The sequence below is a fragment of the Scardinius erythrophthalmus genome (genome assembly GCF_964197995.2).
Source record: "Scardinius erythrophthalmus genome assembly, chromosome: 7".
Taxonomy (NCBI): domain Eukaryota; kingdom Metazoa; phylum Chordata; class Actinopteri; order Cypriniformes; family Leuciscidae; genus Scardinius; species Scardinius erythrophthalmus.
Genome location: NC_138227.1, coordinates 2318852 through 2343892, shown reverse-complemented (window position 1 = coordinate 2343892; position 25041 = coordinate 2318852). Strand labels below are relative to the sequence as shown.

The 25041-nt window shown below is 38.9% G+C and overlaps 1 protein-coding gene across 1 annotated transcript in view; it reads right to left on the bottom strand.

Annotated features, from left to right (window-relative positions):
• Positions 1–25041, bottom strand: part of LOC308693237 (uncharacterized protein) — a gene marked incomplete at its 3' end in the record, with an annotated part of 262595 nt that overhangs the window by 92476 nt on the left and 145078 nt on the right. Inside the window, exon 10 of the mRNA XM_081370029.1 lies at positions 12709–12882. Within this exon, the coding sequence (XP_081226155.1) occupies positions 12709–12882 (174 nt within the window). The remainder of the gene's footprint in view (positions 1–12708; positions 12883–25041) is intronic.

Below are 25041 nucleotides of genomic sequence, written 5' to 3'. Positions count from 1 at the left end.
TTAGAGAGACATAATCTCTTTGAACCCCTTCAATCTGATTTCCGTACATACCACAGCACAGAAACAGCTCTTCTAAAAGTACTAAATGATCTCCTTCTGGCTTCTGATTCTGGTGCACATAGTATCCTGGTTCTCCTTGATCTCAGTGCAGCATTTGACACTGTGTGCCACTCTACACTTATCTCACGATTGTCTGCAATAGGCATCACGGGTGCGGCACTTCAGTGGTTGACCTCGTATCTATGTGATAGACAACAATTTGTTAAGATAGGTAAGAATCGCTCACGCTCTGTGTCTGTTTCTCACGGTGTGCCCCAAGGCTCTGTACTTGGTCCGCTTCTATTTCTAATCTACTTGCTACCATTAGGCCAGATCATCAGACAGCATGGTCTCAACTTTCATAGCTACGCTGATGATATTCAAATGTACTACAGTAAATCCAAAGCAATACACTGCCTTCAAATGGTACAAAACTCTGCTGCACGAGCCCTCACATATAATAAAAAATCTGCCCATATCACTCCTATCTTTCACCAACTGCACTGGCTTCCTGTCTTAAACCGCATCCAATTCAAACTGTTAGTCCTAGTTTATAAAGCCTTACATGGCCCGGCACCCAAATACCTTGTTGATTTGGTACAGCCATATGTTCCAACTCGGGCCCTTAGGTCTAGCACTGAAAACCTACTCATGGTACCCCGGGTCAGACTCTCTACTGTGGGCGGTAGGGCTTTTTAGTGTTGTTGGCCCTAAGCTATGGAATAAGCTGCCCCCGAATCTTTGTGCGACCGACAACATCCGGACCTTCAAAAAACAACTTAAAACTCATATCTTCAAGCTTGCCCAATAAATAAGTATCCTCAACACTGTTTTCTCTGTTCTCCACTTTCTCAGCTCTATTTGCTACATACTTTGTCGCAGAGGTGTCAAGTAACGAAGTACAAATACTTCATATTACCTTACTTAACTAGAAATTTGGGGTATCTATACTTTACTGGAGTAATTAATTTTCAGACGACTTTTTACTTCTACTCCTTACATTTTGACGCAATTATCTGTACTTTCTACTTCTTACATTTTAAAAATAGCCTCGTTACTCCTATTTAATTTCGGCTTGTTTTCATTCCGGCTTGTCGTCGTTAAAAAAAAAAAAAAAAAAATTGGCCAATTACACAAACGGTTTAGATCTGACTCCCGCCTCCTGAATACACATCGCTAAACTGATTGGCGGTGTGGTGTCTTTGTAACTTGTGAGAGGCTGTAGTCACATTTGGTTGTGCGCAGCGGCAAAAGTCATCCGAAGGAGAGAGAGAGAGAGAGAGAGAGAGAGAGAGAGAGAGAGAGAGAGAGAATTTTTTTCCTTACGTTACTTTTATACTTTAAGTAGTTTTGAAACAAGTACTCTTATACTTTTACTTGAGTAAAAAGCTTGAGTTGATACTTCAACTTCTACAGAAGTCTTTTTAAACCCTAGTATCTATACTTCTACCCGAGTACTGAATGTGAATACTTTTGACACCTCTGCTTTGTCGTAATTGTATATTTTTGATAAATAGTCCAATATGTTTTTCTTTGATTCATGTCAATTGGTGTATGCTTGTTTCCATCTGTTTGTCTGTTATAAGCAGATGGCCTTTGTATCTGTTTGCTTACTGTTTGTTTGCTATTTGTATTGCATTGTTAAGCGACCTTGGGTTCTTGAAAGGCGCTATAGAAAATAAACATTATTGGTTGAAGAAGACTTTTCATAAAGGTTTAAATTTTTACAAAGTATCTGAATATCATTTTGACCAGAAATAAAAATATTTACATCATCCGCATAAGCAGACACAGAATACCTTAGCCCTGAATTATTTCCTGGTATCATTAAAGGAACACTCCACCGTTTTTTGAAATAGGGCTTATTCACCTTCTTTCCTACATTTAGATAGGTGGGCAAATGCATTTTTGTGTCAGTGCATGCATTGTTTTAGTTTGACAGGGTCGGCACTAGCTTAGCTTAGCACAATGAATGGAATCCTTTGTTGCCAGCTAGCATGTCCTGAGTAAAAGTGATATAAAAAATGTAAAAAACCCACCTAATTACTTCTTGTGGCCTGCGTATTCACAACAAGTACAAATAGTGATGCAGATTAACACTAGGCGATTTCCTTGGCAGATATTGACTTATATTTTAAGGACTATATTAGGGGGAAGCACAGGCGAAGCACTGCTACTTGGGCGTGATATCTCTGCGCCCAAGTAGCAGTGCTTCGCCTGTGCTTCCCCCTAATATAGTCCCAAGTCAGTATCTGCCTAGGAAATCGCCTAGTGTTAATCTGCATCGCTATTTGTACTTGTTGTGAATACGCAGGCCACAAGAAGTAATTAGGTGGGTTTTTTACATTTTTTATATCACTTTTACTCAGGACATGCTAGCTGGCAACAAAGGATTCCATTCATTATGCTAAGCTAAGCTAGGGCCGACCCTGTCAAACTAAAACAATGCATGCACTGACACAAAAATGCATTTGCCCACCTATCTAAATGTAGGAAAGAAGGTGAATAAGCCCTATTTCAAAAAATGGTGGAGTGTTCCTTTAAACCTTGTAACTCATTTCTTAGCTTACACAGTAAGGGTTCTATGGCTAAACTATAAAGTTGTCCTGATAGAGGACATCCCTGCCTGATTCCTCTTTTAACAGGGATTGAACAACTCAGGCCACCTCCTATCTTAAGCATAACTGAAGCATCTTCATAAAGTATTTATATCCAAGAAATAATATTCTCCCCAAATCCAAAGGTTTTAACACAGTAAAAAGGTATTCATGACCTACCCGGTCAAAAGCTTTCTCTTGGTCAATAGATAAAAAACCCACATCAAGATTGTTTCTAATAGATAAAACAATCACATCTCTCATAAGAAACAAATTGTCCATTATTGTCTGCCCAGGAATACAGTAAGTTTTTTCACTTTCCACCACAACATGCAAAATATTTTTTAGCCTGTTTGCTAAACATTTAGACAATATTTTATAATCTAGACACATTAAAGACACTGGTCGCCAATTCTTCAACAAGCCTAGGTCTCCATTTTTTGGCAGGAGTGATAACACAGCTCTTTGACAGCTGTTTGGTAGACAACCTCTTTTAAAACATTCACAAAATACATTATACAAATCTTCTCCTAAGACACCCCAAAAGGCTTTATAAAACTCCGCTGGTAAACCATCAATTCCTGGTGACTTTCCTGTAGAGAGCTGTTTGACCACCTTTGAAAGTTCATCAAAAGAAATCATTACGTCCAATGAATTTTTATCCTCAGGCCTTAATTTAGGAAGATCTCTTAAGAACTGGTCCATAGATCCAACATCACAGCCCATATTACCAAACAGTTCTTTATAAAATGCAATGCCCATTGTTCTCATTTCTGTTGGATCTGAAGTAATAGTTCCATTTTTTCTTTTAAGATGAAGCATACATTTCTTTTGTGCTTCCTTCCGTTCAAGTCCAAAAAAAAAAAAAAAAAAGCAGTTGGAGCATCCATTTCTTTAATTGGAGAAATTCTAGCTTGAACTAGCGCACCTTTAACTCTTTGTTCCAACAATGACTTCAACTCCATTTTTTTCTTTTTTAAAATATTCACTGAACCATCATCATCAACATTCAGAAATCAGTTTTAACCCTATCTCTTCCCCCATTTATGTTTAAGGATCCTACTCTTACAAACTCCATAATAAGTTTCAAATGGAGGGAAAAGAAAGACAGAGAGAAAAGAAGAAATAGAAACACCCTTAGTGAATTATACATAATTTAAATTTCCTTTTTTTCTGGGTTTCCCCCCCTCTTATTTTCGTGACAAACTTTTTCAATCGAAACCTCTTCCTCCTACTTATTTTGTCCTCTCCAACTCGTTTCATCCAGTATAGTACAGAACTTTCAAATTTCTTAGTATCAGTAAAGTAATCCTTCACTTCTGCTACTTTCCCAAAAGTCTCATCAAGAAAAGCATCTATTTCCTCCAAAGCGTAAAACTGGTCACATCCCATCTGAGATAAATTTGACACATCTGATGCAACTGACAAATCATCATCACTTTCTTCCTCTCCTTAATTTTCAACCATCTCTTCTGAATTCTTACCCTCTGAATTCACGATCCTTCTATTACTTGATTGATCTCTATCAACTAACATCACTTCAACACCTTCTACCTTCTCCAGTTGCTCTGTATTCTTCTCAGTTTCCGTCATCACCATCTCCTCAATCACCTGTATCTCACCATTAACATTCTCTACCACTTCAGTAGACACTTCAGTAGTATTAGTCTCCCTCTCAGCACCAACACTACCTAAATCCTTGTTATTATGCACATTTTGATCCTCATTTTCCACTCTTTCTTCTACAGTTTTCTCTACACTACCATTCGTATCTTTACTTTGACCTGTCTCATTCATCACTTTTTCTCTTTGCGGGCATGATAATCTTACATGTCCTACAGCACCGCATTCAAAACAGCGCATTTCCCCAGTGTTCGCATACAACATGTACGATTTTCATTCGTAAACGCAACGAAAAGACACGTTTAATGTTGGGGCATTCAAAAACAAACACCTGCCGTCTGAAAGACAACACATGCTTCAAAGACTCATGTTTACATCCAAGCGGTACCATCTTAATTCCACTTGCAAATTTTCCATACCTCAAAAGCTCACGCTGTATATCTTCATCAGGAATAAATGGCGGCACATTTGAAATTACTACCTTTACAGTTGGAGATAGTAACGGTTGAACAATGACAAAAGCTCCACTTACCACTATGCCGCTCTCTACCAACCGATTGACCAGTAGTTCATCTTTCAAAAAGACCACCACGGCCTTATTCATTCGAGACATGGAAATAATGTTTTCATGTCCCACTCGCTCAGCTACATCCAGCAACACATCCTCAACTGTTATACCAACTTGAGTGATGCATCTAATTCCGTGACGAAGCGACAGCGTTCGCACATCCAGGTGAGATGCCATCCCTGTACTCGCCACGTGAATACTAATTCCACAACGCGTCAACTAACCTCAAACTAAACTTTACTACTAGATTTAATATTAGATTTAAATATCAAAATTACTCGAAAAAGAAGTAAGAAAGACAATAGAAAAGTTTAGCACCTCTCCGTAACACCACTCACCACCACCCCAAATGCTCCCAGCGTGCACCAGAAGTGAGAGAGAGAGAGAGAGAGAGAGAGTGAATGTGTGTGTGTGTGTGTGTGTGTGTGTGTGTGAGAGAGAGAGAGAGAGAGAGAGAGAGAGAGAGAGAGAGAGAGAGAGAGTGTGAGTGAGTGAGAGAGAGAGTGTGTGAGTGTGAGAGAGAGAGAGAGAGAGAGAGTGTGTGTGAGTGAGTGAGTGAGTGAGTGAGAGAAAGAGAGAGAGAGAGTGTGTGTGAGTGTGTGTGAGTGAGTGAGTGAGTGAGTGAGTGAGTGTGAGAGAGAGAGAGAGAGAGAGAGAGAGAGAGAGAGAGAGTGAGAGTGTGTGTGTGTCTGTGTGTGTGTGTCTGTGTCTGTGTGTGTATGTGTGAGAGAGAGCTTAAAGTATTTGTAAACATTTTAAGGAACTCTTAATATTAATGTAATTAATGTTCAATAAAGGCTGTATTAAAGCACTTTATGACATTTTCTGATTTTCCGTGTCCTAATCTAAAGTGAGAAATATTTATGGGTAATAAGTTATTAACAAAGCATTATCTAACTCTTTACATAAGAGCTAATTAAACAATAATAGTTTGTTAATTACAGTGATAATGAATGAAGAACTCTACTACTTGTATATAGTCTCTTAATATATTAACTACAGCTTATATACTATTAAATACTATTCATTAACTATAAACTAATAGTTTGCAAATGGTTTATAAGCGCTGTGTTACTGTATACTTGTGATAAAGTGTTACCATTATTTCAAACGGGTCGCATTAAGTGTAATTGTTCCTTTTGTATGTGATGGAGTGATTCTTCTTTTTCAAAAATAACACAAAATAAACAAAGTAAAGATGAATTTGACTGATAGCATTATTATTATTATTTTTTCAAGATTTCCATAGATATGGTGATATATTGTTATTGTGTGTTATTTTGGCCATGATAATCATGTAGTGATAAATCTGATATGGTGACAGTCCTGGTTCAGGTGAAACACACACCACTTCCCTCTTTTCAGCTGCACACACACATTTTGAAGAAATGCTCACGCTTTTACAAGGTTCTGTTTACACAAGCATTGCAAGACAAGATGATTTACAACAAACATTTGTGCTTTAACCTGTTAAGCTGCAACCCCACTTTTGAAAAATCCCCAGAAATGACATACCCAAACTGAAACAGATACAGTTCATGAACCCTTTCTACTAAAAGCACAAGTATGATCTCATTTGAAAGCTGACACCTGGCAGTTTATTGTAAATGTAGAATTAATTATTGTCATAATGAAATTTTTTTTTATAAATAGCTTCAAAATTTTGTAAAGTTATTAGAAATTAATTTTTATGAAACATCCTCATGAAAATAAAAGAAAGAAATGCACTACAGCTAAAGCCACATGTCTAAACATTTTATGTTTAAAATCTGAAGATAATAAATCCAAAACTCTGTATTTAGTTAAATGTTTTTCAAGACCATGTCAAATGACTTTATTTTGATTTGACTCTAAAATGCAACTGATGTTTATTGTCATCTTCTAACCATCTATCCAGTATATTGTCTCTATTGTTTTGTGGTGCAAACGAGCCCCATTCAGTCTCAGTCTCCCCCTGCACACATTCACACCTCTCCAGCCTGGTTATGGCTCTAAATATGCATTTCTTTTGTCTGCATTATAGTTACTAACGACTGGCTATTCACAGGCTATTCATAGGTTTTCAGTCCCTAATTTCTTTTCTCAAAGTTCACCTCACATTTTAAACTGTATCAAATGCATTTCTTGAATAAAGAAACATTTCAGTAAGCATTCAAAAAATCATAAAAGTATAACTGCTACTGGCAGGTGCACCTAGGGCTAGCTAGCATGTTAGCTTAGCACACCATCAATACACGACAATTTATGAGATTAAAACCATGTTTGTGCTCCAAACGTACTTTATAACGCAAGTCGAGTATTTTAAATAATCTTCTGTGATTTAATTTGGCTTCAGATTAAAAAATCTGACAGAAAATATACTATGGTATAGTATTCTGCACAATGATAGTCTATATAGATTAGCATTACATTATAAATATAATCTATTATTACGAAAATACCTGGCATGGCTTGAAAAACACAGGTAACTCAAATATCATTGCAATCATGTTTATTGTCTTCAAAACATCTTTATCTGCATGTTACAGCGCGATCTCTGTAGCTTTGTATGTATCAGTGACGTCCTGGAATGTCACATGATCATGGCTCTTCTTCATGTTCCATATACAGATGTGGCCTTTAAAAACGCGCGTTTTCTCCCGCGGCATTCGGCAATTCGTCTCGCACAGTCTCGCAGAATTCTGCAAGTGCTTTCGGGGGGCGCTACTTACAAATTCCCTCAATGTGTTTCGCTTCACAGAATATCCACCAGGTGGCGCATAAAAAACAACTTTACATTAGATTTTTCATTTTACTTCACATTATGTCATGATTGTGAGAAAACATCCACAATAAAATATAAATTATAAATAATAATAGACACAAATATTTACAGTACTGTATTATACAGACATTTGAAAATATTTGTAAATCCAAAAGGTTCATCAAAGTGTTCTTAAGACGAGAAGGGGTATTGGACAACGTTTACGAATTTTTATATATGCTTTGTCATTGCTGTGGTTTCCAGGAGATGAGTGCATGCAGAATATTTAACATTGCTTTTATTAAAACAGCAAAGTGACGTTCTTGCCAGCGCATAACTTTATTTTGTACAACTATTAAGATGATTGTGCGTGCAATGCGCATTTAAGTGCAACAGAGAATTTAGTGTGAGCATAATACACGTGACTCTGCCTGTAAAAACCCAGCAGTATTTTTTTTAATTTTATACACAAAATCATCCTAACATAATGAAAGGCTTAAATAATGCGACTTACCCAGATTCTTAATTCCTGCAGATATTTATTGTGTGATTGTTCTTGTGAGATAATGTTGCAGCACAACGCGTTGCATTTATTTTGGGCGCATCTGATTGCCATTACAATTACATTATTAATAAATATTTTAATTGAACTGTCTATTTTTCCACGTTAGTCGCAGAATGTCCGGGGTTGGCTTGAGGTCTTGCAGACAGTTTGTAAATCTTTTAAATATTCATATTCACAAAATCCATATAAAGGGTGATCAACAGTCATGACTTCTAAAATAAAATAAAAATGGCTAGATAAGAGGTATCTGATTGACAGTTTGACAGATGTTTTAAAAATTAATTACATCATTATGGGGAAGTGGTATTAAATATTTGGTAAAACATAATAGGTCTACAATTATTTTAATTACGCATTTTGTTCAGTTTTGTTTTTACAAAATGTTCCCTGTTTCTTATATAATTAATTTAACCTGAAATGTGCGTTATATCGCCTTTTGATAATTCTTTGTTGTCGAATTTTGACACAGTTTCATTGTTTGTTCATAATAATTTGATTCATAATTATGTCATTTTTTTCTAAAAGTAGCGATATTTAAAAGAGATAAAAAGACAGAGAAATGACAGAGAAATTACGTTAGTCTGGTCACAATTATGGCCAGATCAATTAATCTATTGCAGAAATACAAGACAAAGTGCATGAGAAAATTAGAAGTATTGCAAAAGAGCACAGTTCAGATATTGTTAACTATTGAAGCGGGTTTTATACACGTTTCTGCTTTTTTTAAATTGACCATTTAAAATTGTATTCGCCAACACATCAACACGTTTTGTGATTGATTTACGGATTTGTTACAGAAACTTGTCAGAAGCAAAGATATTGTACTATCATAAGCGTCGATTTCGGTGGGGACGGTGCGGTGTACCCACTAGATTTCGTCAAAAAGTCCATAATAATAGTCCATAATAATTTGACTTTTGTTTCGATTTTTTGACCGTTTTCAGTGGTTATGAGGAGCAATATGAGACAGAAATTTGGTAATCATTGTCTGACCCATTATAATATTCATTTTATTTTATTTTTCGTGTTCGCATTTATGAGGGAAAAAACAACGTGTCAGTTCTCGGGTTACGGACGAGCGCTCTGAAAAGACTGCTTTAAAACTATCACAGAGACCTCAAACAGAACAGCTGCCTTTCTTTAAATTGAATTTCGTTTTGTATTAATTATATCTTAATTTTAATCAATGTTTCATGAACCAATTGCCTGGATTTATAAGAAGTATATAGCAGACAATCACGACATTGGAGGCGCCGGCAATTGAACTGGAGTTCGTCTCATAAATGAACCGAAACTCAGCGTATAATGCACATTCACATTCATAGCGTATTTAGACACATTTAGACGCATTCATTACTTTTACTGGTTCTTTGTGGCAAGCTTTATGCGTGCGGTCGTGCGCTTGAGTGCGGCTATAGTAGCCTAAACGCTCATTACTTAATACAAAGCATAACCCTTTTCCTGCATGCAATCTAATCTACTAGCCTACAATGTCAGTTGGTTATATCAACATATGTCAAATTAAGTTACACGATATCAACTTATTTTTATAAGTTATAAACATTAATTTAAAATAACTTAAATCGTATGTATAGTAGATTAGCTTAAATAGCATTTAAACAAAGGAACTGCAAGGGATTAAAACCCCGCCCACACGCTGGTGAAAACTGGAAAAACCGGTTTTCTTTTGATTCCCTGAGAGGAGATCGATTAGCATTGGGGGTTGGCAAAGAATCGGCAGACCTGGGGGGTGGGTGGTTTGTAATTTCTTGACTCTGTGTCAATTGGTAGCAGCTAAAACAAGCAGCTAAAACAAAGACTGCAATTAATTACATTTTGGAACTAACTTCCTTCATGTCGTTTTATTTATACACTGTAAAAAAAATTTTTTTTTTTAGGAATTCTTCTCAACTACCACCAATGAAGTTTTAAAATTCTTCCTTAGAAAATATTATATTTTGATGTTTCTGCGCAAGTTCAGCAGACAGTGTGGTTCGGGTTTGTTCCGATCAGAGCTCGTGAGTGGAGAGCGCATTTCTGAATATTCCGCAGGGTCGCTCGCTCAACCCAGATGTCCTGTTGCCTGGTTCGAAAATATGTGGAGTAAGGGCTCGCTGCTTCCAACTAAACGTTTTAGTTGTTCATTTAAGTCATTCGTGGACAAATCTCCCCTTTATATTCATTTAATTACTACTTTAGCCTACAGGATAATGAGCGTTTACGTAATATAGCCGCACTCAAGCGCACGACCGCACGCATAAAGCTTGCCACAAAGAACCGGTAAAAGTAATGATTATGAATGCATCTAAATGTGTCTAAATACGCTGTGAATGTGAATTATACGCTGAGTTTCGGTTCATTTATGAGACGAACTCCAGTTCACTTGCCGGCGCCTCCAATGTCGTGATTGTCTGCTATATACTTCGTATAAATCAAGGCAATTGGTTCATGAAACATTGATTAAAATTAAGATATAATTAATACAAAACGAAATTCAATTTAAAGAAAGGCAGCTGTTCTGTTTAAGGTCTCTGTGAAAGTTTTAAAGCAGTCTTTTAGTGGCGCTTTCAGAGCGCTCGTCCGTAACCCGGGAACTGACACGTTGTTTTTTCCCTCATAAATGCGAACATGAAAAATAAAATAAAATGAATATTATAATGTTTTTTTGTTGGATCAGACAATGATTACCAAATTTCTCTCTCATATTGTTCCTCAACCACTGAAAACGGTTTAAAAAAAATCGAACCAAAAGTCAAATTATTATGGACAGAAGTTAAAAGTGGTGGGTACACAATGACCCATGATGAGTCGTCCCCACCGAAATCGATAAAGGGAAACATGATAATATAAAAAGTACTAATGCAGAAAAGCACATTACAACCATGTTAAAGCTATTTAAAACGTTCTGACGCAAAAAGGAACTAAATGTAAAATTAGATAAACTAGTTAGTGATATTGCGCAAATGCTCTCGGTCTCTTCAAAGGTCTTCGCGAATTATTGTGTTAAGACTCAGTTATCATACATCACGTCTCTTCTACTGTAAGTACATAGAAAAAAAAATGATGCGCGTTTGAGTCGGATTTTTATGAGTCGGATTTTTATGAAGAATATGTGACTTTTTATGTAACTGGCAAAAGAAAACTTTGCCAACCAAACCTTGCCAAAAAGCGTGCATGTGTATGACATCAAAGTACTGCCAAAGCACCGAGAATCCCTGTCATGTTACTTCAATATCATACAGTATGCTCAGCATGATGTCGAGCACACATACAGTATTGTCGTAAGTATGGCCACATGAAACACGACTGCCATCTACAGGTTTTAGTATTTCCTGCGTCCAACACCTAATCCCCCTTCTGCAGAATCCGGCAGAATTTCGGAAGTGCTCGTGGCATTCTTCTCTCAGAGACGCGCATTTTTAAAGGCCACATCTGTATGGACTATTATTGTGCATAGGGCGCCCTCAGGCTATTGGTATGAATTGAAAACACAGTATCAGAGTATCAAAGCGCTCATAATGATTACATCGACGCATTTGGGTATAAATTCAATAAATATTATTCCTGTCTATAGAAATCTGATGTAAACCTATGAGAATATATCAATATTTCTCCAAATCTGCACATTTTTGAGCTAAAAGCCCTGAGGGACGTTGTTTTGTCAAGCGCTGTCATGACGACAGCACAGAGTTTTTTTATGAATGAAAGCGGCTGACGCGCATAATTCATATTAAAGGTATCGACTCATTTTTTCATTTCATAACTCCTGACACAAATTAAGAAATAACTGTCGCTAGTTTTCTCAGAATACAAGTTTCTCAGAATACAATAGTGGTCAAATACTGAAACTTGAGTCTTATATCTTTTTAATGATGTATAGTTTGTCAAGGTATAACATTAAATCTGATAGTAACTTTGAACTACATATAAAAAAAAAACGCTTCAGTGCGCCCGCGCACTGGCAACGGTTAACAGGTTAAAAACCCTTTTCACTGTATCCTGCATCTGTTGTCTGGTTTGTAGTTCATCCTGTTTATTTAACTGTTGGTTTTACTTTCTTTTGTGGGATAATCAGGGCCGCATTGAGACTATAAGGGGCCGCTGGGCTTTACCTCTTGAGGTGTCCTTCATCCACCAGAACTATTACCTACATTCAGTCAATCTTCTTAATAAATACCATTAACAAAACATCCAAACCTATAGGTCTGTCATATAAATAATATATAGGCCTATACAGATATCTCTGCATGAACTACATATTGGCACATAGTGCGAACAGTGGCGGAGTGGGGTGAAACAGAAATCTCTATTTCAACATAAAAAGGAGTTTGACTATATACTGGACTGTTTTAGTGCATACAACACAACCTAATACAATTAATTTGTCATTGTTATTGTAGTATTGTAGAAAGTAGTGAATTAGATCATTCAATACTGAGGGAATTTGATTTTTTTATTTTTATATTCCTCACTTCCAGATGGGGCTTACGCCAAAGGATATATAGTATGAACTATCTACTGTATATATGAATCCTTATTCACTCTTGAGTCTTTATGGTAGAGATGATCTTACCACAGTCTCTCCAGTTTACAGTGAGGATTAGCCAGTCCAGCAGACAACAGCTTCACTCCTGAGTCTCCTAGTTTATTCTGAGACAGATGCAGTATTCTCAGGTGTGAGGGGTTTGATCTCAGAGCTGAAGCCAGAGCAGCACAACCTTCATCTGTGACACCACAACCAAACAACCTGTAGAGAACAATGACACACTCTTCACTCTCTCAGATCAGACACACAGATCGAATCAACAGACTTCATCATTTAAAATAAAAGAAGCACAATCACCATGTTTGATGTAAGTGAGATTCACCATGTTATTTGTGTGTTTGTGTGAGAGCTTATATAGAAACGTATATAAATGATAATATAATGATAATATAATATAAATGATTATATAATGTAAAATTATGGATGTGATGGTCATTAAGGATGAATTCATCTTGTTCTTCATGTACTAAAGTCTGTGCTGAGATTGTGTTTAAAATAAAGAGTGTTAGATGTTGATCGTATCAGGTTACTGAGGAGCAGCTAATGTGTTCAATCATTTACAGATCAATCACTCAATCACCTCAACTCAAGAAAGAGAGATTGAACACTTGAACACATAAAAATATTATTTCTTACACTTCATTTACACAGATGTGATATTAAAATTAACGAATGGTAATTATGTCAACTCCCAATTGTTTTAATGAATGTAATTAGGACTGTCACGATTCCTCAATTAAAATCAACAAGTACTCAATTTAAAAAAATCTTTGATAATTTATGTCGAGTAACCGGCAAAATTCAGAAGTGATTCATTCCACAGACGACAGTCCATGAACCGCATTATTAGACCGTTTTCTAAGGCTGCACGATATATTAAAAACATTTAAAAACCAAACAATACCATAGTGCTACTGTGAATTCACAAAGGCTGTGTCACGGTTCATGAATTCACTGTCTCTCACTATCTCTCTCCGTGTGTGTGTGTGTGTGTGTGTGTGTGTGTGTGTGTGTGTGTGTGTGTGTGTGTGTGTGTGTGTGTGTTGGAGGCGTGGCCACTGATTACTGCTGATCTGATGATCAGCGCCAGCTGCTGCTGATTTGGTTGTCTATTTAATGTCAAGGTGGATGACCTTGTGTTTGTCAGATCATTTTGGAGTTTCCAGTGTTCATGTCCTGGTCGTCTCAGTGTTCCTTCGTCTTGTACCTGGATCCACTCGCGTAGCTACGGGTGGGCCTGGGCCCACCCACCTGTCAGTCAGGCCCATCTAGTCACTCAGTGGCCTCACAAGGTAGCCTAGGAAATTATGTTGCGATTATAACAATTTTGACCTATAAAAATAAATCTTAATGTTTCTTGATTCTTGTTTGGTTGTCATGGTGATGACGAAATGCCCGCGTAGCGCACAGACTCGGATGATTGCGAACAGCCCATCCCCCCTTCACAACGACGAGCACATTTCACAGAGGGACACTGAAGTTTAGCTAAGGAACGTTATGTTAAACTAAAATGAAACAGAGCAACAAGTTTGTGTCAAAAAGACCACGGCCACCAGCCACCACAGGAGGAAGATAATGCAGATGTTCAGGAGAATTGAATGAATCGTTGGACTATAACGAAATCATTGCAGTGTTCAACTCTTAAGGGGGTCGCACACTGGACGCGCAGCGCCGCGTCTAGGACAACTCTCACCTGAAAATCCGATAATGTCAGCAAATTTAATTCAAGCAGCTGATTTCTGTACATGAATATAAAACTAAACGTATATTGCAGCCCAGGGTGAAGTCAGATTCATTAACTACGATTTGAGACAAATAAATGTAAATTTAATATAAAACTATGTAAATAGCGCTCTGTGACGCGGCAAGATTTTGAACAAGGTCCTGAGCCGTTGCTGGGCGCAGCGGACAGACACCGCCGGTGTGTGTACACTCAGAGAATAATGTGTTCGAATTTAAAACTGTGTGCGACCCCCAGCCCCGTCGTCTCCTGTTATAAGCTAGTCATCAAAAGTAAGCCAATCTACGTTTATGTAGTTGCCTAGTCAATGTTGTTTATATAACGTGGTTTATGTGGCCGCTGAGCCAGACTATGACCAAGCATTGTTTTTGGTTTTTACACACTGTCCACTACTGTCCTGCTGCTGATTTGATGATGTTGTTTCGCATCTGTCAGATGCGCGTGTGTGTGTGGTGTGGCCTGGCCGCGCGCAGTGAAAATGCTGTTCTTATCGTTCTGTTCTTTATTAACACTGCTTATGATGACTTACATGCTTGTGCTCTGATTAAACTGTGGTGTATTCAAGCAGGTGTAGTTGTGTTGGCCTATTTTGATAACAGATGCATTTTAGGCTGTGCCCACCTGATTTTCTCTGGGCCCACCCACATTGTGATTCCTGGCTACGCTACTGCCTGGATCCAGTGTTTGTCTTCCTGATCGTCTGGTTCCTCGTGTTCCCTGGAAGGCTGGTTGCCCATTTGCGTCCCTGCGCTGCCAAGGAGGGACTTCCGTGCATCTTGTTTCATCCTACCCACTGCTACTACTCTTGTTGGACTTTTTCTAATAAATATACTGTTTATTCACTCGCAACTGAATCCTGCTTTATTGAACCTGACATAACGATCTGACCATCGATGGATTCAGCGAGTGCTGCGGAGATTCGGGAGATCCTGGAAAGCAACAGAGCTCGTATGGAACATCAAGAGGAACAAATGGCAGTGACGGGTCGAGCGGTGCAAGCCTTGGTAGCGCAGGTGTCCAAGCTCACCAATCAACTACAACTGAGGGCTCCCACTGCGCCACCCCCACGTCCGTTCCCCACAATCCTCCTAGTGTCAATAATCAGCATGAGCCACGTCTACCTACTCCAGAGACTTATGCTAGTGAGCCTAATTTGTGTAGAGCATTTTTAACCAAATGTTCGCTATTCTTTTCTCTTCAGCCGTTGACGTACTCCACGGAATGAACGAAAGTGGCCCTGGTGATCACGTTGTTATCTGGACGTGCGGCTCAGTGGGGGACGGCGGTGTGGGAGAACCAAGATCCCTGCTGTTCCTCGTTCCAAGCACTCTCCGAGGAGATGAGGCGGGTCTTTGATCGAGCGGTAGTGGGGCGCGAGGCGGCTCGCTTACTCGCTGATCTTCGCCAGAAAGACAGACCCGTCTCGGACTATTCCATCAAGTTCCAGACATTGGCGGCAGAATGCAAATGGAATGAGGAGGCGCAGTGGGACATGTTCCTGCATGGGTTGGCTGACCGTATTCAGAAGGAGATCTTTACGCTGGAACTTCCTAAGGATCTAAATGGACTTATCGATCTGGCATTACGAGTGGACGCACGGTTACAGCGACTGGAGAGGCGAACTCACCAGGCGATGGTTTCCGAGAACCCGGAGTATTCCAGAGCCAGCGGTTAGAATATGGTCAGCCCAGCTTTAGATCATGAACCCATGCAGGTGGGTAGAGCTCGGCTTTCCCGGGAGGAGAGAGAACGGCGAGGATGAGGGGCCTCTGCATGTATTGCAGGGAGGTCGGGCACTTTTTAAGAGACTGTCCAGTAAAAGATCAAGCCCGGTAGTAGGGCTGGGGTTACTGTCGGGTGGACTCTCCGTGGAGAAATCCTCATCAACTCTCCTCCCGGTAAGACTGCAATGGGCAACCAAGTTTCAACAATGCCAGGCCTTATTGGACTCGGGATCTGAAGGTAATTTTCTGGATAGAACTTTGGTACTTAACCTTCAGCTTCCCATCATTCCCCTCACTCACAAGATTTCCGTCAGTGCACTTAATGGACAGAAACTTCCAGACATCTCATCCACCACCAACATCATCACTCTCATCACGTCAGGGAACCACACGGATAGGATAACCTTTATGATCACGGACTCTCCGCTGGTTCCCGTAGTCCTTGGTCATCCCTGGTTGGTGCGACACAACCCCAGGGTTGACTGGAGTCACAGCTCCATCTCTGAGTGGAGTAATTAGTGCTATGCCTCTTGTTTTGTGTCTGCCTGTTCGTCTGTGTCTAGTTCTGTGTTGCAGGATGAGCCGGTGAATTTGTCAAACGTGCCCCAGGAGTACCTCGACCTGAAGGAAGTGTTCAGTCCCGGGCTGCTTCTCTACCTCCGCATCGTCCCTATGACTGTGCTATAAAGTTACTGCCAGGTACGTCTCTGCCTAAGGGCAAGTTATACTCACTTTCTGCTCCAGAAAGGGAGACCATGGAAAAATACATTTCTGATTCTCTAGCAACCGGGTTCATCCGCCCTTCTTCTCCAGCGGGGGCGGGGTTCTTTTTTGTGGGTAAGAAGGATGGTTCTCTGCGACCTTATATTGATTACGGAGAGCTGAACAACATCACGGTAAAGAATAGTGGATCCAGTGTTTGTCTTCCTGATCGTCTGGTTCCTCGTGTTCCCTGGAAGGCTGGTTGCCCATTTGCGTCCCTGCGCTGCCAAGGAGGGACTTCCGTGCACCTTGTTTCATCCGACCCACTGCTACTACTCTTGTAGGGCTTTTTCTAATAAATATACTGTTTATTCACTCGCAACTGAATCCTGCTTTATTGAACCTGACAGGCTGAGATTCAATTAAATACAGTATACACCCTGGAGGTTTAATATTTCTCAGAGCTGCTATATTTCTCATCTCAGAGCGGCTCCATTCACAGTAAATGCTGCTCCACATGAACTGTTATCATTTACATGAGTGGAGCGACTCAAACTCCATCTCTGCATGTGCTGTGAGTTTAGGTTGCTTATAACTGTCATCTGGGAACACAATGTGTGCCATTTCATCAGATTTGTAAGGTCAATAATTTATAAACCTATGCCAACACAGGAGAATACGGCAATATCTTTCGAAATATGCAAACTGTTAATCACGGTTCTCTTTTTTTAAAACAATTATTTCAATAGGTCAGAGAGAGAAAGATCACTGAAAAAAGTGTATATCCCTCAACATTAAAGAACTTGTCTTGTCATTTGTCTAACGTATAATAGTTTACTTGACTGGAAGTAAAATGAAGTTTTGTTGGTGTAATTTAAACGTATGGCTTCAAACCAAATGACAATTTTTCCCTCCTTGACCGCTCACATCATCAAGGCTTGATTTGAGAATTTGCTGATCGACGGTCATCTTGTTTTGTTTGTACATTGTTACTACACAAAATGTATAGTTATATGATATTCAAGTCGGCATTAACAGATTAATGCATGTGTTTTGTCGAGTATTTGTTTTATTCTTAAAGGCTGGTCAGAGACCTCAGAGCTTTACCGCTTAATTTCAGTAAATGATGATGCTCTGCTTTCAGGCGAATTGCTTAAAGTTATTGAAAGTTTAGAGAGATTCAGAAGCATGGATAAATGAACAATAAGGAACAGGACGTGCTTGATGATTTAAAAGCACATTAGAACTCAAATCGTCACTCACACAATGGCTTCTTGTGCCGTCTGTCAGTGCATCCTGTTTTGTGGCGTTTGAATGGTTCACAAACACCGTCGGTTACGTCTTAAGCGAACATGAGAAAATCAAACGTGTATCAGAATTAGATCCATGCATTCTGTCTTAAAGTGACGGCAGTAAAATAAACCTGCTGTCGTCTGTCATTAAAACATCCTTCTTTCACCTCCGCAATGTTGCTAAAATCAGACCCTCACTCACACCCCCTGCTGCTGAAAGACTCATTCACGCCTTTATCTCCTCACGACTGGACTACTGCAACTCACTACTCCTTGGTATAAGTTCAACTTACATAAAAAGACTACAACTGGTCCAAAACGCAGCCGCCCGACTCATCACCCACTCTAAATCCTGGCACCACATCACTCCAGTTTTAAAACAACTGCACTGCCTTCCCATTTCCCACCGGATCAAATACAAAATTCTGGTTCTTACCTACAAAGCCATCCACCACCTGGCCCCATCATACCTCACTGACCTCCTCTCCCCCTACCAACCCTCACGGTCCCTCAGATCCAACTCAGCCGGTCTCCTATCCATCCCCAAGTCCAAACTCTGCAGTTTTGGGGACAGAGCTTTCTCGAGGGCAGCTCCAAGGCTCTGGAACTCCGTTCCCCTTGAGATCCGCACCTCTGAGTCTCTTACCATCTTTCAGTCCCGCCTCAAGACCCATCTCTTCACCTCTGCCTATCCATAGCCCCCCCGAATTTTTTTTTTCTCCTTTCTTGTTGTTGTTTTATTTATCTGCCCTGTAAAGCGACTTTGAGTTAGAGAAAAGCGCTATATAAATTCAATTTATTATTCTGTCATTAATGTTAATCAAACAACAGAGAGAAAATCTCTCACTGCTCTTGACTAAAGTTTTTTTTAGCTTTAAAAAGAGTCAGTGTATGTTTAATTCATGAAGTAAATTGACTTATTTTTGCACTGGTTGCATTTTACTGATTGTTTGTCTATGCTTTTAGTTTATTAGCGATACATGCATATAAATAACAGTCAAAAGTTTTGGATCAGTAATATTTTCAAGTGTTTTTTTTTTTTTTTTTTTAAGTCTTTTCTGCTCACCAAGGCTGCATTTATTAGATCAGAGGTCTTCAATCCTGCTCCTGGAGGGCCACTGTCCTGCAAAGTTTAGTTCCAACCCTAATCAAACACACCTGAATCAGCTCATCAAGCACTTCAGAATCGCTTGAGTATTCAAAGGCAGGTGTGCTGAAGCAGGTTGGAACTAAACTCTACAGGACAGTGGCCCTCCAGGAGCAGGATTGAATACCTCTGTATTAGATAAAAAAAATATATATATTGTGAAATATTATTCCAAAGTAAAACAGCTGTTTTCTATGTGAATATATAGTAAAGTGTAATTTATTCCTGTGATCAAAGCTGAATTTTTGAGATCAAAGTCTTCAGAAATCATTCTAATATGATGATTGGATGCTCAAGAAACATTTATAATTATTATTAATGTTGAAAACAGTCATTTACATTTTTTATTTCAGGATTCTTTGATGAATAGAAAGTTCAAAAGAAAAGCATTTATCTGAAATAGAAAGCTTTTGTAACATTAAACACTACCGTTTTTAAAAGTTTGGGGTCAGTAAGAATTCTTATTTTATTTTTTGGGGGAAAGAAATAAAATACATCAATACTTTTATTTGTATTGGATTATAATGTTACAAAAGATTATATTTTAAATAAATGTTGTTCTTTTTAACTTTCTATTCATCAAATAATCCTGAAAAATAATGATCATAATAATGAATGTTTTTTGAGCATCAAATCATCATATTAGAATGATTTCTGAAGGATTATGTGACACTGAAGACTGGAGTAATGATGCTGAAAATTCAGCTTTGATCACAGGAATAAATTACTTTTTAAAATATATTAAAATAAAAAAAGTTATTTTAAATTGTCATAATATTTAACAATATCACTGTTTTTTTTGTTTTTTTTTTAATCAAACAAAAATGCAGCCTTGGTGAGCAGAAGAGACTTTTAAAAACAATAAAAATCTCACCGATGCAAAACCTTTGAATGGCAGTGTGTTTGTTGTGATTTGGATGCGGACAGCACTGAGCACAACGATTGACGAACCAAACGCAGTTTATTGAGAGCGCAATCCAAAGTCACAGTCCATTAAAACAGGCAGAAGGTCAGAGCTCAGAAAATCAGTCCAAACAAACAAACAAATCCAGATGGTAAGACAAGAATGAGGAAACCAGGGGTTTATTCCAGAAAGCAGGTTGTGTGACAGACCCGGGTATGTTTAAGGGTGAGTAAGCGGATAACCTCAACTTTCGGTTCCACAAACAGAGGTAACTTTCAGGGTATGTAAGTAGCCATGGCAGCTCCGGAGCAGGTTCTGTTCCAGGGTTAGTTTACTTCAGAGGTGTTCGTGCCCTATTGATGAGTTTTTTGGGGTTTTTTTTGCAACAGGACATTTCTATGCTATAATGCATTTCCTTTCAAGCAACGTGGAAGCAAAATGACTAAACAAAAAATAAACTTATAGAGCCATATTATCTTTGTAAGCACAGGCTGTATTTAGTTTAATCAATCTTTCTTTTCGTTACATAATTAGCATTAAACAAACAATATAGCTCTTTTTCACATTAAAGTTTTGTTAAAGATTTTAACAAAAGGAGAAAGTAGTAGTATGGCGCTTTTTCTCAGTGTCTGTTTCCATGGTGACTCGTGGATTCATCGCACTGTTGAGAAGGTCTGGTGTGTTAACCATGAACACACTCTGAGTCGGATGATCTTACTCTCGGACTCGTTTTTGTAACTAGCACACCTCAAGTAAGCAAGGTTTGGTTTAATCAACCAAGAGTTCAGGATATGTTTGACGGTAAGATAAGCTTGCTTTCTGAAATACACCCCAGGACACAGGCCAACGCATTCTCATCCTAGGGCGTCATATACTGACGCTTTTGACATTTCGTCTACATCCAATGCACATGGCACCCTTTAGCGTCAATATGAGACGCAGATAGCTTTGTTCGGTTATGGGTAGGTTAAGGTCTGGGGTAGGGTTAGGGTTAGACCGCTAGGAGGCGCCTTCTGGCCCATATCTATTTGCGTCTCATATTGACGCTAAAGGGTGCCATGTGCGTTTAGAAGTAGACGAAATGTCAAAAGCGTCAGTATATGACACCTTGAGATGAGAACGGGCTGCACAGGCAGATATAAAAACCAGGAATAGCAGAACACAAGAAAAACGCTCAGTAATGCCGTGGAACTCTAGACAAGACTTTGCAATGAGACAAACAACTGAACTGGGTAAATAGGCAGAGAGACTTATGGGTGAACAATGTAATTGACATATAACATTATAAAATAATGAATGTGTTAGTGTGAATAAGGGATCATGAGGTGATCGGAAACAGCTGCACATGATTACACAGATGACAGACAAAGCATTGTGGGAAACTGAGTCCATGATGTGTGTAGAGTGAGTGGTAAGAGTGTCCTCTGCTGGCGTACAAGCGCACTCGCAGTTGTGACAATATGAGGTTAGTTTCTTTAATACAGCAAAGCATTTGTTAACCAATCTATTAACCATGGCAGGAAAAACATACAGTTTGGAGAAGGTATGTGATAATAATGAAAATCGTTTTTGTGTGCAAATGATACACACTGTAAACCCCTTGGGTAGGATTAGGGGTGTGGAGTGCTTGCGTATCACACCATAAAGTGCGTATCATAGGCACGCAAAAACTATTTTAGATGTATAAATGGTAGGAGAAATAAAATTTGTGCTATAGATACGCACTTTCAAGAGATCGGGCTGGATGAGCTTGAGCTCTACACCCCTGCTGGGCAGAAAACGGATCTTGTAAAAACCCACATAAAGTGAACAACTGTAATTCACACGACACAAAATGATGAATCAATGTGTTATGAAGTGAAAAAACTAATATTTTACACTTTTTAAGTTTATAAACACTCACTTCCAGTCAGAGGTTGTGCACGGGTTAATGATATCATCGTGAAGCGACACAAGTGCGTTCTGAAGCTCACATGAGAAGTGATGCGGAAGCACAGATGAGCGGCATTCGTGTGAGTTTCACAATTCGCTTATATCACGCTTCAAAACATGCTGACGTTTAAGTCAAACATGAACTCATGAATGCGTTTATGTTGGCCGGAAGCAAAGGTTTATAGTGTAAAAAGTTTTAAATATTTGTATTTCTTACACCTATTGTTTCACTTCAGAAGCATTAATTCATCAGCTGGGGTTTATGGATTACTGTCGTGTTCCCTTTGTGTGGTTTTTGACTCCACTTGCATTACATGGACTCACAGAGATCGATTATTTGCTTACACTACAATAAGGTACACATTAGTTAACTACATTACTTAACATCAACTAACCATGAAAAATTCTTCTACAACATTTATTACTCTTAGTTGATGTTCTTTTCAACATTTATTAATAGATTTTTTAAATCAAAAGTTGTGCAGATGTGTCCATTAAAGGAGAACTTGGTAACTTTTTTAACTTAATAAAACTGTCTAGAAATCATTTGGATGGTTAAACAACCTGTTCTGGTGATATTGGTGACTTTCCCCGCTCCCCCCAGCGTTCCCAGGCGGAAAACCAACCTTGCAACTTGGGGACTACCGTCCCGGTAAGACAGAAATTGGAAGTCTCGTGAGAAGCGAGAACGAGAACGAGAACGAGCGCGAAACACGAATCGCTTTACGGCAATTCAACATAAACACACACGCATGTATGATGTATTACCAGATTACCCACCTCGGTAGACAAAGCTCCACACGATACAGTTGGCTTGCTCCGATCAAAACAAACGCACATGAGCAGCGGTAGAGAGGGGGAGGAGGCCGACGCAAGTGAGTTTTTTACGACCGTGTTGTGACATATACGCCCCCCCACAGCTGTAGGGGGAGCTCGTGGGGAAAACATGCGACAACAAAAGGGAAAATCAGCGAAGAAGTGACTATAGTTCGCTAGAGTTGCCGAGTTCTCCTTTAAGAATGCGCATCACAGGGAAAGGGATAGTGGAGTTCTCTGGCACATGACGTACATTACCAGTAGGGGGCAGTCCTGTTTCTTTCTCAGTTATAGCATGTACTGAAGACAATAATATGCAATGATGTGTTAACCTCTCTCTGGTTTGTATTGACAGCAAGTGGCCGAGCTCATAAACGTGTGAGAACCACATTTTTAAATAGGCTATATTGTTTATGAACAGCTCAAATAGAAATAAAATATTAAGGATTCAGTTATTAATGGTTTTTACATGCTTGTCATGGGCGTTTGTAGCATAAAAGTGTTACAATAACTTTTTAGTGAACTTATAAGTGCAAATATCCCGTCCCATATTAGCAACTCTAATTCCCACATTGTGGAATTATTCACACTGAATTTAATGCATTTCTTTGACATTTAAATAACCAATAAAAGGTCTTTTGCAAGGACACAATGACGAAAATGTGACTTATGTAAGTCTAACATAAAATTATATTGCATTTTAATGTCTTTGCCACAGACATGACCTGTTCAGACACGTTATGCTTTTATCCTAAATCACTCACTAATTTATTTTATACAGTTTAGGTAGCAGAAACCTCAACAAATATTTCTGATATTTTAATAATATTGTTCGTTCATTGGCCACTTAAAAGTACAATCTGTATTATATTTTTTCCAGGGATTAATAAGGAGAAAATAAATAAATCAGTGGCCCATTATTTGGATCAATCATTTAGATCATTTAGTTTCAACCATTTAGATCAAACATGAGGATTTATCAGGAATCAGGAAGCAATTAATTCAATATATCAGTGAGTTTAACTTATTGTAAGAGATTATGTCTCTATGTGAGGGAGAAAGATTATATAAAACTGATATAATGGAATACATTGAATACATCTGTTTTTTCCCTATAAATATAAATGTATAAACATTTAAATTACTCACCTAAAGGATTATTAGGAACACCATACTAATACTGTGTTTGACCCCCTTTCGCCTTCAGAACTGCCTTAATTCTACGTGGCATTGATTCAACAAGGTGCTGAAAGCATTCTTTAGAAATGTTGGCCCATATTGATAGGATAGCATCTTGCAGTTGATGGAGATTTGTGGGATGCACATCCATTCCACCACATCCCAAAGATGCTCTATTGGGTTGAGATCTGGTGACTGTGGGGGCCATTTTAGTACAGTGAACTCATTGCTATGTTCAAGAAACCAATTTGAAATGATTCAAGCTTTGTGACATGGTGCATTATCCTGCTGGAAGTAGCCATCAGAGGATGGGTACATGGTGGTCATAAAGGGATGGACATGGTCAGAAACAATGCTCAGGTAGGCCGTGGCATTTAAACGATGCCCAATCGTCACTAAGGGGCCTAAAGTGTACCAAGAAAACATCCCCCACACCATTACACCACCACCACCAGCCTGCACAGTGGTAACAAGGCATGATGGATCCATGTTCTCATTCTGTTTACGCCAAATTCTGACTCTACCATCTGAATGTCTCAACAGAAATCGAGACTCATCAGACCAGGCAGCATTTTTCCAGTCTTCAACTGTCCAATTTTGGTGAGCTCGTGCAAATTGTAGCCTCTTTTTCCTATTTGTAGTGGAGATGAGTGGTACCCGGTGGGGTCTTCTGCTGTTGTAGCCCATCCACCTCAAGGTTGTGCGTGTTGTGGCTTCACAAATGCTTTGCTGCATACCTCGGTTGTAACGAGTGGTTATTTCAGTCAAAGTTGCTCTTCTATCAGCTTGAATCAGTCGGCCCATTCTCCTCTGACCTCTAGCATCAACAAGGCATTTTCGCCCACAGGACTGCCGCATACTGGATGTTTTTCCCTTTTCACAGCATTCTTTGTAAACCCTAGAAATGGTTGTGCGTGAAAATA